The sequence below is a fragment of the Musa acuminata genome, chromosome BXJ3-9, assembly GCF_036884655.1.
Source record: "Musa acuminata AAA Group cultivar baxijiao chromosome BXJ3-9, Cavendish_Baxijiao_AAA, whole genome shotgun sequence".
Classification (NCBI taxonomy): domain Eukaryota; kingdom Viridiplantae; phylum Streptophyta; class Magnoliopsida; order Zingiberales; family Musaceae; genus Musa; species Musa acuminata.
The window spans coordinates 10,756,751-10,773,645 of record NC_088357.1 but is presented as its reverse complement, the minus strand read 5'-3'; the positions used below and the strand labels follow the sequence as shown (position 1 = coordinate 10,773,645).

At 37.1% G+C, this 16,895-nt stretch overlaps 1 protein-coding gene across 1 annotated transcript; it reads right to left on the bottom strand.

Annotated features, from left to right (window-relative positions):
* Positions 1 to 437: 437 nt before the first annotated feature.
* LOC135649589 (phospholipid:diacylglycerol acyltransferase 1-like) lies at positions 438 to 16,203 on the bottom strand. The gene is made up of 6 exons (XM_065168102.1): positions 15,159 to 16,203; positions 13,984 to 14,206; positions 13,516 to 13,799; positions 11,583 to 11,910; positions 2,168 to 2,433; positions 438 to 1,317 (listed from the first exon to the last, which is right to left on the bottom strand). The coding sequence occupies exons 1-6, from the start codon at positions 15,599 to 15,601 to the stop codon at positions 834 to 836; spliced, it is 2,028 nt and encodes a 675-aa protein (XP_065024174.1). The 5' UTR covers positions 15,602 to 16,203; the 3' UTR covers positions 438 to 833.
* Positions 16,204 to 16,895: the final 692 nt, after the last annotated feature.

Here is a 16,895-nt window from a genome sequence, read left to right as displayed (position 1 = left end):
AGTGAGAGAAAGAGAGAGATAGACACTTGAAAACATATATGAAAATATACATGAAGGTCTTTTATAGTACAGTTGCGATTAATCATGACTAATGCTAAAAATGATTATGTATACCATCCGACTATAGTATCGATGGAGTAGTGACTTAAAGTCTTTTATAGTATAATATATGAATTGAAATCGTAATTAATATCAGAAACAATTAAGCACACCATCCGACCATCAATAAGATCGTAAAATCATACCTCAAATTCGAGAGAGGCAGAGTAACGACTTGTTGAATAGCATGATCAACCTCATAGCCATATCGTCCCGTCGTCAACAACGCTGTGCTCAACTTTGACATGTAGGCAAAGATTGAGTTTATCCTTGTCATTAGCAAATAAACAGTTAAACTTAAATGATCTATGCTAAACTGTGATCATTACGCATTAACATAACCAAAAGCTGTTTGCAATTTCATGAAATTATTCAATCTGTCCTCAAATATATAATACAATAAATGAGAAAAAAACTTGATACATGCAACACAAGTAATCATATTCCCCAATTGTGTTGTTCCACAAAATGCTAGATTTCCACATCAGGGAAGCCTCTTCGATCAACAACTAAAGGCAGCACCAGCATTTAAATTCACAATTCTGCAGTAAATAGCACAAGTTTCGAATTTTACCCATACATCACATGCTTTTGAATGTCTTTGCCTTCCTTTTTCTGGTCAAATTATTATGTCTTCCTGCCATCCTCAAATCATCCCCAGAGTGTTTGATTCCAAGCAAACATAGACGGTTCACCATGCAAAACAAGAACATTATGGGGATTATCAACTGCATTTATAGATGTAGGTTGATCTTCTCTGACCATTTTAATATATCAGAATAGACTTGGTCACCACCCAACTCCTCTCCAGAGGCTCCTGCTGCTACTCTGATGATGTCCTCTATTAAAGCAAAGTTGCCCATTATATCGACATGGGCACCACTCTGTGTTCCACGGCCTTCCAAGATATTAGCTGGAGGAGCATGATCGTACTCCCTGATGTATGTCTTAATACCAGAAGGATTGAACCTTGTTTTCCCACGCCATCCTTTGGCGCACATATAACCTGCACTCAACACCGGAACAGTCTCATCACCATTAGCCAAGTAAATACCACCCTGCAAGTTGCTTCCTTCATGCCCGCCATTGGCAGAGCTATCAATCTGAAACGGAATGTAGCACTCAGCAGAAGGTGATAATTTGTAAACATATGCTCTCTCTGTAGGTATTCCCACTCCGTACAGAGAATATATCTCCATATCAGGCGCATTTGGTAACCTGAGTAGGAAAAGATGAGGCATGGTAATTTGTATAAGCACAAAAATATTAGGAGCATAGGCATAGTAATCACGAAAAGCATAAATATTACTCCTTAATAGTAAATAAAGATTGTATAGAAATGGCAAAGATTGATGTATTCTTTTGAAAATACATATAAAATTTCTTTATTAATTGATTGTATCTTTATTTCATGTTCAAACTTAATTTCTTTTGAAAATACTCAATATTCATAGTACACAACACATCTAAAATTTCTCATGGTAATAAGTACCAGCATAAAGATTGTCACACTACAGGAATTCCAAAGGCTTTCTTGGTGAGAAATATTACATGTAGCATCATTCTCATGTGCATCTTCAATTCTTCTAAAAATTACCCGAGATCCAACAAAAATGACAAAACTGGAGATATCACAAGAAGAGTACATTATACAAGGGTAACTATATCTGAAGCAGCCATAAGCCAGAATACATTATGCTAAATATTCCTTTTCAGAATTTTCAAATAGAAAAGTATCTGCACCCACTCTCAATTAAATAGACCATGTCAATAATATATTTTAGTTGCTGGATTTTTATCGAGTACTTTTAGGATACCTAGTCGATATTTTTAAGGAAATCTTTATTTATCTTGAAAAATGACACTTTTTTTTATGATGAAAAGGTTTTGTTCCAGAGACATGGCTCATCCAAGCCAGTGACATGTATTTATTAGCTAGCCTAAGGCTCAGTATAATGTGCCATAGGCATACTCTTCCTGGTGCAATTTGGCATGAAGCAGATAACAAACTGACTTCACTTTTTCATAAATGTACAAGTGGATTAATCTAAAATGGAAAGAGCCTTACTTTGTCTCCAAGGGATTTGACCAATATTTGTGGTGCATGTACTTTGGGTCATCTAGATCATCAGCAATTCCATGTGAAAAATGTGCACTTCCACGTTGCATCATCTTTGGAGCAACAAAATTGAGAAGATCAATGAGGGAACTAGCTGTATATACTTTGTAATCAGCAACTGCTTTGATTCCTGCCCATCCCAATTCGTGATACTCAGTCCAAATTTCTCTACATGAAACATTCGAATGAGCAACATTGTTTCCCTTAACTGCATCCTGCACTTTCAGAAAAATAGCAGAATTTAAGGAAAAATAGCTTGACAGAAAATTAAAGAAAAGTAAAATGATTTTTGACATATTCGTAACTGTACTAATCCAATTAGCCTAATCACAAGCAATGATGAACCTTGCAGTATCTATGAATGCAAGCCATGAAACAGTTGTGCAAAAGAAAAATATTACCAGCAACCTAAGATTACCATGCTGCATATGACAGAACCACTTTCCTAAAGTCTGAGTGCCCAGTTGCAAAAATGATCCTGAAGTTGTTGAAGCATAAGATGATGAGCAAAACCAACTGATCAAAAGAGAAGTCGGTGACCTTTCGCATGATTGATGGTAAAAGAACGAGAGTCCGTGCTATTCTTTATTAAAATTTTCATAGTCCAGCTCGAACTGAACTGAACTTGAAATGAGAGTTGGTCAACTTGCACTAAAGCCCAAACCAAGTGAAATTTAAAATTGTTAATAATAACAGACAAGAACCACACCATATCAACCAGAATGGCAAGCGATAGAGCAAAAACCCGTAAATGTCCTATAAGCAACAGAAACAAAGGTATGCAAAGTTCTACTTTAGATGCTACTTTCCTAATGTTTCCTGCCTTAACTGTGAGCCAGGGATGACGAAACTGAGAAGCAAGACTTGGGCCACTGCAAGACCAACCAGTATCATCGACAAGGCATTATCTTCTAGTTTCGACAAGGTACTTGAGGTATGGTTTAGACATAATAAAGGATATTTTATACATAATATACAGAATAAACTTCTAGTTTTGCCATGGCAGAAGCCTGGTGCATTGGATCACCCTTTATAAGACAAACTTAGCAAAATAGTTCTCCAAAAATAAATAGAAGATATTGAAAACTCATTGCAGAAGAACTTCCATGAAGAAATATCCATGAAGTATCAACAGAATATCTTATCCTTTTTTTAAATAGTTGCCTAAAAAGTACAGTACTTCAATGAAGGCTTGAATCATGATTGACATATCATACAAGTATCATATCCAACACATCCGGTATGGATACAAGAATTTTAATGTACCTAAATCTCATATATGTTTTCTAACTACTTATTGTACATTCCTATAATAAAATTTCGAATGACTGACACCAACAGTGGATAGTGTGAAGGTTTATTTGTATGGTGGTTTAGCAGGAGGGTTGTCCAGCCAAGCAAAGGTTTGGTCCGTGCCCCTGGGTGTCGACCCAAATAATGTAAGCTCTGATAATCACAAGGTCAAGCCTGGGCCATGAATTGAATGTGTCTATATTCAGTCCAGAATCAAAGATAAACATCAAGTCCCATCACAAATGACATGGTGTTGCTCAGACCACTTGCCAACCAAAGTATCCATTCGGGACCTCTACATATATCTGGCCATGCTGGTTAATGCTGGTATGGGTCCAACAGAGTTTCAGGTTGATCTGATCCATGCTTGATAGGGGATGCATCATATACTTCCAGGGTCCTATTTCAATAATATTAAGAGTTCTCTTTCTTCTTCATTCACATGCTGAGGTAAGAGTAAGATGCCACTTAAATTAGTTGGTAAATTCAACAAGAAATTTGTTTTGATTTTACACAAGACACTGTTTAACTCAAGAAATCATTTCAGTACCTTGAATTGCTCCAATCAAGTTGTCCATAACTGTGGAAGGTTAAACAACCCTTGACTCCAAGGACTGAGGGCTCAGATCTCTTAAAAGATTTCCTTGATCAGCATCACAGAGAACTTTCGGTTGCCAAATCAAACTCAATCAAGACACATACACAAAGTAGCCTGAAAGCAATTAGTGGCGTTACTAAGGATAAGAAAAAACTCAAAACTTCAATCTCTATTTCAGAAGATGCACTTTTAAATGCTATTACTTGTCCTCCAGACAGTTCCCCTCCCCACACTTCTTAATTATATATGTGTATTATCTCTTGGAATTGGAGAGGCATACGTAGTAAACCCATAAAGGATTTTCTCATGTATGCTCATAGGAAATATAGACCTCCCTAATCCTTTTGCAGGAAACTCATGCCTCGGAAGAACAATCACAAAAGCTTATTAAAGGTTTTGGTAAAGATCGGAAGGGTGTTGCAGAGCCTGCTTCTGGAGCTTCAGGAGGAATTTTACTTGCTTGGTGCACCACTCTTACAAATGTCCAGGTGATATCTATTAATACTTGATTGATTAATGCTATTTTACAATTCTATAATGGTAAACCATGGTTTCTAACTGGGATTTATGCAAGTACTTATGATCTCTTGTAACAATCTTTGGAACACTCTTTAAGATTTGAAATTTACTAAATCTCCATGGTGTATTCTTTGGTGATTTTAATTGCATTCTAAATAGTTATGATAAAATTGGTGGTCGACCTTTTAATGCTAACCCTTCTGTTAGAACTTTTAGGGATTTTGTTAAACATTGTGATTTAAATGATATAGGTTTTTATGGTCATAAATATACTTGGTGCAATAATCGTAAAGCAACTGCTCGTATTTTTGATAGACTAGACCATGTCTTTTGTATTTTCAATTGGTTGCAGCTTTATGACCAATCTACTGTATATCAGCTTCCTAAAAGCTCATCTGATCATGCTCCTATTCAATTTCTTATCAAAAATACTAATTATCTTAATGCTCATTTATTTCATTTCCAAAACTTTTGGACAAAATACTCTGAGACTAAAGATTTAGTTCATACCTTTCGGAATCATAATATGGATAGAAAACACCTGTGCAATAATTTCCATAACAATTTATGTAGAATATGGGGTACTCTATCTCACTAGAATAAGCATTCTTTAGGTAGGCTTGAGCTTAATAAGGATTAATATTAACAATGTAGAATCCTAATTTGATCATGTCTTGCCTACTGACTCTGATAAGCATCTGAATTCATTTTATAATCATCAGATGGCTCTTATAAAACAAATTAATCTCAAATAGTTGGCCAAAGCCAAATGTGCTTGGATTAATGAAGGAGATAGAAATGTCAAATATTTTCATAATCTTTTGGCTCGTCGTAGACATCAAAATTTTATTAAAATAATTTTAACATTTAACCAAGAGCTTATTGATGATACAACTAGTATCATGAATATTTTTTTGCCAACACTATTCTGAACTTTGGAATACTCAACATTCTCATATTAATCCTCATATTCCTTCCCTTCTAAGTCTAATTGCTGATAAAAGCTCCTCTTTAATTACACCTATAACCTTAGAAGAAATCCATCTTAGTAAAAGCCCATGACCCGATGGCTTCTTTCACCTGTGAATTCTATAGAACTTATTGGGAAACTATAGCTCCCTCTCTGCATCATGTATTTAATTGGTTTCATGAATATGCTCATATTCCTTTAACTTGGACTAAAACTTTTCTAACATTTATTCCAAAAACTAAGAATCCCACTACTGTTAACCATTATAGACCAATTGCACTATCTAATGTAAATTTAGGATTCTAGCTAAAGTCCTATCCAACAGAATCAAGCCTTATCTTTACAAATTTATCGGTCCAAATCAATTGGCTTTTATCCCAAAACGTGGTATCCATGATAATATTAGCATAGCTCAAGAAGCTACTCATTCAATGTATTCTTCTAAGGGTAAAAATCCTTTAGTTCTTATTAAAATAGACCTTGAAAAAGTTTTTAACAAATTGTCTTGGACTGCGATCATCCGCATTCTTACTTCTATGAATTTTCCTTCAAAATTCATACAGTGGATTCAAGCCTGTATTTCCTCTCCTATTTTTGCCTACCTTATAAGTGGCAATATTTCTAATACATTTAAAGGTAATTGTGGGCTTCAGAAAGGAGACCTCTTATCTCCTTATTTATGCATCTTAGTGGCACAGCTACTTTCTCAGCTCTTTTCTGAAGCTTTCTACTCTAATAAACCCACCCCTTTTAAATTTGGTCCCAATTGTAAAATGAGTCATATTCTGCTTTGTTTCAGGGCCAATAAGAAATCTTCCACCACTATTAAATCTATATTTCAAACATATGAGCTAATCACTAAACAGAGAAAACTTCTCAAAATCTGAAATATTCTTTCCTAAATCAACTAATAGACAAATTAGATTATCTATTTGTGCTGATTTAGGGTTTAAGGAGGGCCAATTCCCTTGTAAATATCCTGGTGCCTACATTACTCCTAGGATATCTTCCATTCATAATTATGATGATGTTTTCAATAAATTCAGATCCAAGCTGGAATCTTGGAAAAACACCTCTCTTTCCCAAGCTGGCCATATGGTCTCAAACAAATCTGTTCTAAACTCAATTCCGATACATATTCTCAGCGTTAATTGGATTCTTGATTCAATTATACACAAATTAGAGTCTTATATAAGAATTTTCTTTGGCAGAATACTTCTGACTCTAAAGGTCTCCATCTTATTAACTCGACTACAGTTATTGATTCAAAAAATCATGGTGGTTTGGCCTTTCAAGGCTTATCTACTTTTAAATACTCTCTAGTCTCTACAAGCTTCTCGTATTTCTAGACTACTTAATCATGATAACAGTCTTTGGTGTGATTTAGTTACAACAAAATATGGGTCAATTAATCTATGGTTTCCTCCAAATTTAAAAAATACTAGCTGGAATTGGCGTTTATTTATTCAAGAGTTAATTGCTTTTCATCCAGGTTTTTTTAAACAAATTGGTAATGGTTTTCAAACTGATGCTTATAATAATCCATGGCTCGTTGATTTACCTTTATATCTCAAGCCTACATTCATTAATGTTTCTTCTTTACACATGAACAAATCTGTCTCTCTTATCTGATCAGGTAGCTGGAATCTCCAGTTGCTATCGGATATATTTGCCCCAGAACTGGTTACACTCATTGCATCTTTAGAAATTATTCATCTTCCTTACGATGACTAATGGATTTGGAAGGCAAATTCAGAAGGTAAGGCCACAGCAAAGAGTGCTTATAGATTCCTAAAACCAAGCAATTGTGCCCCTGACACCAACTGGTATGGCTGACAGATTTTATGGAAGCTTCCCATTGCTCCTATGATACAAATATTTTGTTGAAAACTACACAAATGTTTTCCCACCACTGATAGATTACACATGATGAATATTCGACCCCAGCTAAATTGTCCACCTTGTAACTCCACTCCAGAATCCATTAACCACCTATTTTTTTAATGTCTTCTCTCTTTGAAAACCATTGACTGCTGGACTAATCAACTACCTATTTCTTTCCAAATTAAAGATTCCTGGAACTTGGGAGATTGGCTAAAAGAAGGATCTAATTTGGGCTTGGGAATGTTAACTCAAATTGTTATTGCAAACCAGTTTTGGTTCATTTGCAAAGCTCACAATTCTGCTCTTTTTACAGGATCTACACCTATTGTGACATCAATTTAGTCCCAAGCTATTTGCCTTCACTAGCTACTATGCTAGATCTTTCATTCCTGCAGGAAATAGGATGAGTAATACTCTTAAGATTCAATGGCATAAACCACCTTCTGGGTGGAGACAGATCAATACTGATGGTTCCTATTTATTGCAGGGTGTGCTTTTGGATATATGATTCGTGGAGTAGATGAAAATTGTATGCTAGCTAGCCAACAATACATTCAAGGAAGGACTTCTCTCCAACGTGAAGCTTTAGCAGTTAAATCCAGAATTCAATCTGCAATAGCTTATGGTTTATCATATGTCCAGATTTAGATGGATTCTTCTATACTCTACTGGAAAATCAATAGGAGATTATATGGTGACTTATGATGCCCCCATCCACTGGATTAAATGAATCCCTCAGTGTGACTGTAGGGTTGTGAACCAACTTGCCATGTGATGTTCTTAAATTAGGCTGTTAACATTTGCATATTGATTGTTGAATTGTGTCTCATGATTCATCCACATAATTTTCTTTTTTAAGGAGTTGTAGATAGTTGTGTTCTAGACCCTCACTAAAGCTATTGTAGAAGTGATGTTGTCATCATGGAGGCTTTGAAGGAGTAATTGTTGAAAGAAAAATCAACCTAATCAGCTCAATAAACCTGGTCGACACTGCCCAGGCTTGTATCAGCCAGCAAGGTTATTGGACAGAAAGAATGGCCCAATGATGAGATTCCCACCAATAGAGGCTATGAAGAGGGTCGAAGTATGCAGCCTTACCACTATAAGAAGTGGGGATGTTTTGGAGACTCGAAATTTGATTAACCAATACGAGCTATTGGTAATCCCTAAGCATACTTGAGAACCATATTGGTATGGCAGAGTAGTCTCTTGTGATCAACAATGTCATGTATCTACAATAATCCACAATTGCGAAAACGATATTGATGCTTGATTGATCTTCGGTGTTAGTTAGCCAACCTTAAATGCTCTGCCTAGCCAATAGTGGCTATTAAGAAGCTTGCAATACTCACAGTAAGGTTCTTGTTCTACAAGCATGCAGTGTAGGAGAACCACTGAAGTTGAATTATGGTAGTTGTCATTCAAACCCTTGTATAGGACTATGGGCAAATGAAAGCCTGCAACAGATGTCAACAGTGATGATCGTGGGAAATCACCAAAGAAACATTATACCAAGTTCAGGAGCATAAAGAACCTCATTCTGATACAAATGATAGCATGGCCAGCTCCAATTAGGACAGGCCAAGCAAAGGACTAGCTTGGTTCCTTGCACTGGACCAAAGTTATGTCAATGCTGATGACAACAAGGTTGAGCCCAGCATCAAAGTAAAGGCCAGTCTTCTTTTACTTTTATGTATTCCAGTGTTGGGCCATCAAAAATTGTACGATAAGTCAGCATAGTTAAGATGAGAATGTTAAGCTTGACATTCAACATTACCATAAAAGAAACTCTACAACCAAGTGAAGCCTCATTAACGGTTAAAATAAGAGAAAATTGTTTAAGATGAAATCAATATGTTCAAAGAAAACATATGATTATGGCTAAATTTGGTGAATCAATTAATGTTAGTGGTTGAAGAAATAGAGAAAAATATAAGAAGAATTTACTAAACACAATAGAAAGAAAACATTTTGTTTTTTATTTAGTTAAGAATATTACCCTACATATAGCTCAATGGGGAAAATATCCATGTAGCTGACTTAAATGGTTGAGACCTCACAGCTTATTATTGTTGCAGAAATAAAGTTATTAGTGTTGCCTATGATCAGCTTAGGATTCTGAGCTGCAGTTTAGCTCAATTTCCACATTGATTGCCTACCAATCCAATGAGGCAATGACCGCATAGAAAATTGCCCAAAAAATGATTTTACAGGAAGAATTTAAAGAATTTTGTATTGCAACATTTCACTTAAATAAATCGATGAAAAATCAACAAAGTTCAATTTCTCATAGGAGAGAAGATAAGTTTAAAGCCAACAATGATTTTATTTTAAAGTAACATGTTTCAATAAGATTATTTTGAACATCGTTTGTTTGTCTATTAAGTACTCAATGTTTTTCCTCAAGTAACACACTGTAAAAGGTTCTAACCTATTACTTGCCATGCACACTTCAAAAAGATAAACAAAATGACCTTCATTAAGAGACCCAATAACTTAAAGAGCTATAGATGAAGATTAAAGAAAATTGGAGCAGAATAGTTTGCATAAATAAAAGCTGATGAACACCTATATATTACTCTGGAAGAAATATAAATGCCAGTCCTGCCTAAACCAAGTTAGAACCCATTGAGTAAAGCAAAAGTGAAACTAAAAATTAATTTCAGTGCATCATGAGATTGATCCTTATATCCATATTCCAAAATTACATACACATGATCAGTGACCCTCTTAATACTAAAATCTAGCATCTATACTTTATTGTTTCAGTGCATTTTATCACATTGCTATGGAATTATTTAATATCAGAAGAAGTAACTGTCTTCAGTGTACAGGCCTTTTGTGTCAGTTACAGAAAAATGACACTAACAAGACTCAACCACTAACAAGTTAAATGAGCTAAGGGACAATTTAGTTTCCTGTAACTTGATAGCCTGCGAATGTACTTGTAGAAAGTCGTTCATTTGCAGCAGTTTACTATTGGGATTCTTGTAAATCTAGATACATGATGCTAACATGCATATGGATATGTAGGCTAGGCTGCAATAGGAGAGGGGATGAAATTTTCCGCTCCTCTCTCAGATAATGTTCCCGTCCTCTCCACCATCCCCTGCCCCTCTTTCCACTTTGGGCTTCCTCCTGCTGCCACAGATCAAACCTAGTCACCATTTGGAAAGTAAATTCTCTCCTCTCCCTTTGGTCTCCTCCCTCTCTTCTCTTCTTTTTTTCTCCTTTGCCCTCCTCTGTCCCAACCTCCAGCCTTTCATTTCGAACCACCACCATTGCTGGGGGTCTTACTCTGTAGTTCCCTTAATTGTCTTCTTCCCCTCCTCCATCCTTCCTTTCTTTCACCTTTCAATTTGAGCTGCCACCTTAAAGAGGCCCTACTAAAGGAGGTGACCTCATCATATAAATAAAAGAGATCCATATCACTTTACTTGCAGGCATCGAAACAATTGCACTATATTTGCAGTTACAAGTAGCTGCCATATATGTAGGCATCCAAATTATTTCAAGTGAAATGCTACTTGTAGGCTTATTTATTTTTCTACGACTGCTATTTGCAAGCATATGTATTCACCTGCGACTACATTTTGTAGGCATTCAAAGTTGCAGTCTATCAAATGCCACCTGAAGGGATAACATCCTACCATTTAGTGTCATAAGCTTCAGGGCAATGCCCTTAGTATGAAATGGAAATTAATCGAGACAAGCAAAATCAAAGGATTAATTGCAGCTATCCTTGATATCAAATTGTCAAAACCAGGTAATAACCAGAACATTGTTAGTACCACTGTTCAATTATAAGATATTTCAAGTAGAGATTTGTTATGTCAACCCTGAATAATTTAACTAGACAACTTTTCCATGTTTGGATTAACCAGAATATCTCAGTGTATGTTGAACTTCACAATAACCTGCAATGAACAAGATATACATCTGCCAGAAGAAATGTACAAATTCCAATAAACAAGAACCAATAAACTAAATAACAAGTATACATTAACAAGAACCAATAAACTAAATAAGTTTACAATTCCAAAACACTAATGCATGCCTATTTGGAAAATATTAATCAAGAAGTTACACTGTAAAATTACCCGGAAATCATTCTGCTCGATCTTGGCTGAAGGTGTCTCTGCAATATCTTTCCCAAAAGAAATAATTCTTCCATAGTTGACACTCTGTGATTGACATTCAACCATCTCCCCATCATCATTACTGGAAGCATGAGAATCATTATTCTTCTGCTTCTTAGGGCTACACTCATAGCTTTCTTCTGGCGACCAATCTAAACCACCCCAAATGGTATCACCACCTTTTGGAATCATTGACATAATTGAATCCCATGTGCGAGTCAGACGCATAACGTGCCGTAAGGTCTGAAGCCCCAGAAAATCAGAATCCAACACACCAGGTGCTATGGCCCTACAATAAAGGAATGGTAAAAGTTATGTTATATGTTACTTCAAAAACTGACTAAAGGTACAACATCCAACATTTTATCTATTATTCTCTTGTCACAGTAAGTATAGAAACATACTTTTTCTAGACACTATAGTGGTCCAGAATCAACTAAGATTTAAACAAATAAGGCCATAAGTAAGATTCACATATTATTCAATTATCATGCATGACTAACAAATAAACAGAAGTAAGACATTACACTAGCAGGTTGCACGAAAGCTATAAGATGCTGTTATGATATAAGAAGTAAGGCATGTGATCTTGCTTAGCAGGTGGCATAAAAGCTAAACAATGCTTTTATTCAATTAATCAGCATGAATAGCAAATAAACAGAAGACATTGCATCAGCAGGTTGCATGAAAGCTAAAGATGCTGCTATGATATAAGAATTAGAGAAAGGTGGTGAAAAACTACAGAAAGATATGTCAAGTGGTATCACATTTTATTTGCAATGCACACTTTTAGTAATAGATGCCCAATAATTCAACATGCAAGTCCTTCAGTAAAAGACAAAATAATATTGCATTACACACAAGAATAAAATGTTGCAAATTGTTCCTGAATCATGACTTTGCTTCTATTCTTCTTGAAATTTGCTGAAGCAATTTAATAATTTTATGACTCCAGATCAACATATTTAATTTGTCCCTGACCAGATACAGCCAGTTATGCAAAATAGGTTGACTTCCCATTCAAGTTACAAGTAGTAGTTTTTCCAGTAATTTAGCCCGAGATGATGGTCTTACGAGCATTCTCCCATTGCATTCTATGTTATATATGACTGAAATTTTTATATCTTCTTCCTGTCACTATTAGTTGTCCTTTCAATCAGAGCTATAGTAGGAGATAAGGCAGTAATTTTCATCACGATGTTGGTTGGGACAATGATTGGAATCTGAGAGATGGATGCTACAGGTTATGCCCTTGAGAAATTATAAGCCATCATGGCATTTTTCATAAATATATGACCCAGAATGGCAGAACAGAATCGGCAGACACAAGGATGACCAGTGCAACCAGCGAATGATTATATATTTCTACGGTTGAGCAATACAAACAATTAGTATTTTATACACAAAATACTCTTAAACTAGTTTTAAGGTTTGAAAATCATAAATCTCTGTACTTCTTATATTTTGATAGAGGATTTTCTAACAGTTCTAATTTCAATCTTGAATCAGTGATCTATTTCTTTCTCTATACACCATCTTACTTTGGTATTGTAGCCTGTGAAATAAGTATTACACAGGTTTAAAGACCAAATGCAATAAACAAAAGTTTGCTGTCAAAAAATTATAAAAAGTCAAATTCAATTAAAAAAACAATACTATCAAATGTATAATGATTTTCCCATGAAAACATGCGAAATAGCTTCACAAATTAGCACATAACCAGACTACTATAATTAGTACATGTCAGCAGTTATGTACAAAACATTAGGTTAGACGATACTGACATCCATTGCTGGAACAAGAAATCTCATTGGTCAGTCCAACACAAGCAGGAAACAAACTAATGAAAATTATCTTGTATAGTTAATATCAAAGAAGTTCATAAGACAATTACCTCGCAACAGCAACATCTTTTGCTTCAGCAGAAAATAGACTTGAAACTGCTTTTGGGACACCTAGAAATGGTCCTCCGATATTCATAACCGCTTTTATATGCTCTGCACACCAGTTTGGACCACCACCTCCCCCCATTGGAGCAGGTGGCTCAACCCACTTCATAAAATGCAAAAAGTACAAGACTCCCATGGAGTGTGGAATAACCACCACCTTCCTTCCACCATTTGTAGAGACCATGAGTTCTATATTACTTTTTATTCTGCTCAGTGTTTGATCACGTACCTGCATGATTCAAGTTGTAAAAGACAAAACATCATAGTCCATGACTCCATAAATGGCAGGATAAAGAAGACTGCAGTTGGTAAGATACAAGAGATATGAGAAAATAAATAATCCGCGGGAGATCTACAAAGCAGACATTTGATAAAGTGATAAATATAATAGTTTCTTGGGGAGTTCTAAGAACCTCTGTGTTCTGAAATGACATTCGCCAATCATATGCAGCCATGTACATTGTCTTTTCTTCATAACCTATGCGAGCCAAATTTGCAATCAAAACTGCCCATACAAAGTATCCAGGAGCAAAATAATCTGCTGCGACAAGCCCAGAAACCGACCTAACTCTTATTCCTGGAGGGTCCAATCCAGTTTCATTATCCAGCGACATATGTTCAACCCAGCATAAGGGCCTGAGAAAGAAGCAGCAAGAAAAAAATCCAGTAAGCAAATACTAAAAGAAAATACAGTTAACTAAATGATAGTTCAAAACTTCAAATCACCAAATAATAGTTACTCAAGGATAAAGAACACCATCAGAGATAAGCAATTAGTTCTATTCTCTTCTAGAGCACTCGATATGCTATATCTGATCTGAGGAACAAGCAACAAGAAAAAATCCACTAAAATATAATCTACTCTTGATAAAAATCTACTATGATGAATTCAGCAGGAATACCACCGAAGAAGGAAAATGTTACTTCCTTTTCTTATGTAGAACAAGAACAATCAGTAAAATGAAAGTGAACATAGTCGTAATATGCATATTGCATCAACTGTAGGTTCTTCAGGTAGAAAGAAAGAAAGTGGAACGCCTCGAGCATCTTATGGGCAATGAATAATCATATCTGCAATCGATCTAAAGTAGTACTATGGGATTGTTTTCCCTGTGAATCGAGATGAGAGATTGACTGAATAAGGGTCAACAATTTTTTAGCCTAAAGTACTAGAACAGCTACTTAATTCTTCCCAAACCTTGTATTTGTGGGAGCCTCATGCATTGGATTTGTCCTGTTTTAGCAAAGTTTTTAATTAAGCAAAATTCCTAACTTCTGTTCACCCTCCCTAAACACCTCAATAGAGCGAGCCTCGTGTAGTGGCTCGCACTTCTCCATTTGAACATAATTCCTCACTTCCATAGATGTAATCTTCCCAAAAATCCCTAATTTGTGCATGAAAAGCAAGCAACTACGATACCTACCGTTAGCAGGTATGATAATTTCCAATTTTTGCATGTACTTATTCCTTTCAGCTTAGCAAAGCCGTCCTGAAACTTCAGAACTCCAAATTTTCGACAGAATCCTAAGAAGGAAGGCAACGTACACGCAGAGATACACAGATGCATAAAAAGGTGGCCTTTCTTACCTCTTGTAGACCTCTCCAAAGGTTCCACCCCATAGGCGCTTACGGAAGAGCCCGTCGGCGCATTGGTGACCCTCCCAGAGCTCGAGCCCTCCGGTGACTATTCCAGGCACGAACACCACCGGGTGCTTCGCCCTGAGTCCCTCCTTCTGGAGCTTCACCCCCGGCTGATCCGGCAGCGGGCCCGTGATGACCTCCGTCACGTACTGTGGGAGAGATGCCGGCATTGCTTTGTAGGAGAACAGTAGCAGCCACCAAACGGAGCAGATAATCCCGATGAGCCAGCAACAGTTGTCGAGGCAGGACCATCGCCCCTTCCCGCCCTTCTTCGACGCCTTGGCCTGCTTCTTCTCCCCAACTTCCTCCTTAATAGAGCTGCCGACAGCGGAGGTGGAAGCGTGGTCATCGGCCGGAGGAGAGGCCTTTCTCCGACGGAGCATCGCCATGGGACCGATCCAAAGTTAGGAACGGGCGAAGTCTAACCCTAGGTTCCTGTGGAGGCCCTGGAGTGAAGAAGGCTTGTGGCGGCGGCAACGAGAGACGACGCTGCCGTCGCCGGCAGGAAAAGCCAGCAAAAAGAAGAAAAAAATAAATAGTTCCTTTTTTTCAAGGACAAGTAGCTGTTACGCTATGGGAGGACCAAAAGATGATGGGAGGTAAACCAATCTCAAGCAGAGGAGAGCCCACGAAGGAGCGGGCATTCGGTCGGTGGCGAGGAATCCGGTAGTTCCTGCAGTCGCCTCTCCCGGATCATCTGCCCTCCTGCGAACATGTCGCCTGGTGTGCGTAACCAAACATTTCTATGGAAACTGTGGGACCCACTGCTGGGCATCCATGAGAAGCGGGGTTTGCGATGTCTGGTCGCTCGTCGCACGCACAGGAGCTGCGACCGTCTCAGCCGCAGAAGTCCTTCCTGGTGACGAGTGGGTGAGCAACTCGTGTCATCGCAGCCGCTGCTTGATCTCAAACATCAACGGAAGACGGTTGGATTTTTATCATTATGCTGATGATTATTATTGTTCGCGCCGACAAGGAAAAAGCCGAATGACGGAGCCACCGATGCCTCAAAACGTTTACCCAATTCGTGCTGCCGTCAAGATAGATGATGAGACGGGCACGAGCAAACCAAGAGTACTCAATCTTGAATTAGTATTTTTGCCTTGTAGAGCTTAAGCATCGACTGCAAGCTCACCCTTTTCGGTGTGTTAGCGGCTTGTTTTCTTTTGATGTTTATGAACATTTGCCACCGCCGAATTAATCTGCCGTCTCTACGAACTTCTACTTTCCATCGTGTTGCTTTCTAAATCCAATTGCCTTTGAGTCAAACTAGTGTATGACAAACAGAACTTATCAGGCTTTCAACGTATTAGCAATGCAGATCCAGTCTTGTATCATGCACTTCTCTCTCCGAAGCCTTTGTTTTCCTCTCCTTCACTCTCATTCTCTTATGCTATTCCCTTTACAGATTGCATCTAATGATCATATCAATTTCCTCTGCTATGGAATGTATATATATATATATATATAGCCGAAGAATTGTTAGCTACGTTAGGCTTCTATTGAAATTAAGTTCAAGTCTATTTCACTTCTGAAGCTTAGCATCTTTGTATACAGGTCGAGCCTATTGAAGCTCCAAACCAGGTTTGGTTGTCTCTGCAGAAACCGCCTGCTTCTCTTTCTTGTTTTCCTGAAATGCTAATTAAACAATAGTATAATCAAATGGTCACATTGATTATTTAT

Excerpts from the sequence above, each read along its gene's own strand:
- LOC135649589 (XM_065168102.1), bottom strand. The coding sequence starts at position 15,601 with ATGGCGATGCTCCGTCGGAGAAAGGCCTCTCCTCCGGCCGATGACCAC. Across the intron at positions 14,207-15,158 it reads TTTGGAGAGGTCTACAAGAG|GCCCTTATGCTGGGTTGAAC; the intron begins GTAAGAAAGGCC and ends CTTCTTTCTCAG. Across the intron at positions 2,434-11,582 it reads TCGAGCAGAATGATTTCCGG|GATGCAGTTAAGGGAAACAA; the intron begins GTAATTTTACAG and ends CTGAAAGTGCAG.